Source organism: Haliaeetus leucocephalus, unplaced genomic scaffold (assembly GCF_000737465.1).
Source record: "Haliaeetus leucocephalus isolate CR32 unplaced genomic scaffold, Haliaeetus_leucocephalus-4.0 Scaffold13, whole genome shotgun sequence".
Lineage (NCBI taxonomy): Eukaryota > Metazoa > Chordata > Aves > Accipitriformes > Accipitridae > Haliaeetus > Haliaeetus leucocephalus.
The window spans coordinates 968399-971641 of NW_010972449.1; the positions used below are offsets into that span (position 1 = coordinate 968399).

Below are 3243 nucleotides of genomic sequence, written 5' to 3' on the forward strand. Positions count from 1 at the left end.
TCCCCCTTCCACTCGACCTGTCAAAACCACGCCTATGGAGCCACACAATTGGTCCGAAAGCGTCAAAGAGCCAATCAAGGAGGCTCCAGCTCCCTTGTAACCCACAACACATCCATACAATCTGGTGCACGCAGAGCCCAGACTCACAGGGAATTCTCAGAGCTGAGAGGCTCCTTCTCCCTCTCTCTCTCTTTCTCTTTTCCTCTCTTTCTCCCCTCCCCTTTTTCTCTTCCTTTCTCTTTCCCTCTCTCTTTCTCCCTCTCTCCTTTGCTGGAGCGCTGCTGGAGAGGAGACAAGAGGGTAATTCTTCCAGATTTTTTTTTTTTTTTTTAAGGCAGAGGGAAAGAGAAAGAGAGGGGGGGAAAAAAAAAAAAAAAAAAAGGAGGAGGGTGAAAGAAAGAAGAGATCCTGATGGAAATCAGGGCACCCTGACCAGCTCCTGCTTGGAGAGGGGGAAAGGCGAGGCGGAAACGAGATTTCCCTACAAGTTTTTGCTGCTGAAGGTTGCTCAGGAGCCTTCCTCGGTCGGCGAGGGGGGGTGGGTTTGTTTGCTTCTTTCTGCTTTCCCTCCCTTCCCAGCCTCTGCTCCGCAGCCTGACCGTACGGAGGAAAGGTGGAGGGGTGGGGGGGAGGGGGGGGGGGGGGCCAGCCCCCCAAAAAGAAAACCCAGCTTCGAGCCGTCACCCTCCGCCACGAAAGAAGAGAAGGGGGACTGAGACTAAGAGAAAGAAGAAGAAGAAGAAAAAAAAGGATCTCGGCTTGTCCAACCCTTCTGCGGCAACAGGAGCAGACAGCGAACCCGGTGGATTTTTTTTTTTTTTTTTCCCCTTCTTCGGCGTTTCTTTTCCAGCGCAAGGACTTCCATTCAGGAAAAAAAAAACCAAACCAACCCAAACCGCAGAGACCGAACACAAAAAAAGCAAGACTAATAATGAACAATCCTGTTAATCCACTGTCCCGAGGGCTGGGGATGTGCCCCGGCTCGGGAAGTTGTAGGCTGTAGAAGTTCTGCCTCTCCCCCATGTACTGTGCTGTCTAGAGCTTGTTTCCCCTCACCCTATTTTTTGGTGCTTTATTGCTGTTACTGTTATTATCTTAATTTTTCTTCTTCATGATGTGCTGTTAGAAACCACTCCGGGACTACTCCAGCAGTAGGAAGACCGAGGAGTGGAGTGGATGAATATACCGATGAGAGATCCAGTAATCCCTGGGACAAGCATGGCTTATCATCCTTTTTTACCTCACCGGGCACCGGACTTTGCCATGAGCGCAGTGTTGGGACATCAGCCTCCCTTCTTCCCGGCTCTGGCTTTGCCTCCCAACGGGGCGGCCGCCCTCTCCCTTCCCGGGGCTCTGGCTAAACCCATCATGGATCAGTTAGTGGGGGCTGCAGAGACTGGTATCCCCTTTTCTTCTCTGGGTCACCAGGCAGCAGCCCATCTGAGGCCTTTAAAAACTCTGGAACCAGAAGAGGAGGTGGAAGATGACCCGAAAGTGCATCTGGAAGCCAAAGAGCTTTGGGAGCAATTCCATAAAAGAGGCACGGAGATGGTGATTACCAAATCGGGAAGGTAGGTTTGGGTCGGGGGTTCCTGCCTTCCCCCCCCCCTCTCCCCCCCCACCCTTCAGTCTCTGCACCCCACCTGGCTGCTCCAGAGCAAGGCTCTTTCACCGGCAGCTTTCTCCATAAAGCTCTTTTCACCTGGAATTATGGACAGTTTTAGGCAGCTGAAGAGGCGAGCCCCTCTCGGGCACCACGCTGCAGGGAAAAGCTCAACCACGAACCGGCCCTGCTCAGCGTGTGCAGGGGGCGAGGGGGTCCCTTCATGGTTCAGTAGCTTAATACTTGCTGGATAAGCCTTGCAGCAGAAAGAAAATAATTTGGGGTTGGAAAAGCAGCTGGCCTGATTTCAGCCTGGCTACCCGTAGTTTTGCTTCCTTGGGAAAGAGAAGGGGGCAGAAAGGCAAAAAATTATTTGGAGCGGCGTCTCGCTGCTGGCGAGGCAGGAGCTGCGGGAGGGCAGATAGGCTCGGCTTATCAGTCGCTTCGCTTGTGCCTCTCCCTTTGCTGGGATCTAGGCGTGCATTTGCGCCGGCTAATTCTATCTGGAAAGGCACAAAAAGCTTGACAAAAGTCCCCAGCGGTTCCGCAGCCGCTGCCGTAGTGGCAGGGAGGGTTTTGCTGCCTGTCCCTGCGTTTCTGTAACCTTCGCGTGGGAATGAATGAACACGCACGGCGCGTCCACCCTCGGCATTTCTGCTTTTTATAGGTCTACCCATCCGAAATCCCTCTCTGTATTCGCTACTCCCTGACATCCCTGCTCTTTTTACAACTCTGCCTATTGCTGCGCTGACACGTAGGGAGAAAACCCCCTTCGCACCTGGGCGTTTTTCTAAGGGACTCTCTTAGAAACCTCCCCAGCAATTTGTGTGTAATTTGCCAGGAGAATTACTCGAGGAAGCCACTCCTGAAAAGCCTTCTTAGATGGCCTTCAGCTGCCTTGCTGGAGCTTCACCTACTCGCAGAGCACCAGTTGCAGGCTACAGGCTCAGGAGAAAAAACCCAAAAAACTAAGAGCAGCAAGGAGGGAAAAAAAAAAAATCCCCTCGCCCGTTTTACTGCTTTCCCGAAGTTTTCTCTGTTAATTGTGGTCAAAAGTTTTTTTTGCGTGAAAGCCTCGGCGAGCATTAAGCGCTCTTAACGTGTTGCAAAGTCATGTGTTTCCTTTTAAGTTGAGATTGCTGAATGCCAACCGCTCGATATAATAAACAGCAAATTTGTGGTATCCTGTTGCAGTTTCGAGCTGGACTTAGGAGCGGAGTTTGCAGGGAACCCTCAGCACCGAGGGGGATCACCGGGAGGCTGGAGCCTTGGGAAAGCCACGGCAGCCACCCTGTCCTCACTGGAGGGTTGTTTTTTTCCCTCCTCCTCCTCTGTAAAGTGGAAAAACTCCCCTCTCCGCTCTTCGTCGGTGGACTAGGGTTATACTAATGCGGAATATTTATTTTATCGGGGTGTGATCTGGTCCCATTTCTTTGTTTAGCAGGCGAAAAGGGAACTAACGAGAGATCGAGAGCCCTTAAACGAGGCTTTGCTGTTTAGGAATGGCAGAGGGTAGGCGCCTGCTGATTTCTAGGCAACACGTACCTCTCCCCTCTGCCTCCCATCCCAGGGACCATTTTTTCTCCTGAAACTTTTAAGCGTTTGAGAAACCTTTTTGCTGGGGGGGGGGGGGGGTTTAC

At 52.0% G+C, this 3243-nt stretch overlaps 1 protein-coding gene across 2 annotated transcripts in view; it reads left to right on the plus strand.

Annotated features, from left to right (window-relative positions):
• The first annotated feature begins 1006 nt into the window (after positions 1–1006).
• TBX3 (T-box 3) overlaps positions 1007–3243 on the plus strand; it is a 10520-nt gene continuing 8283 nt past the window's right edge. Inside the window, exon 1 of one of the 2 annotated variants that reach the window (XM_010574232.1) lies at positions 1007–1571. In XM_010574232.1, the coding sequence (XP_010572534.1) occupies positions 1177–1571 (395 nt within the window). In that variant the 5' untranslated portion in view covers positions 1007–1176. The remainder of the gene's footprint in view (positions 1572–3243) is intronic. The other variant, XM_010574223.1, reaches the window with a different exon arrangement.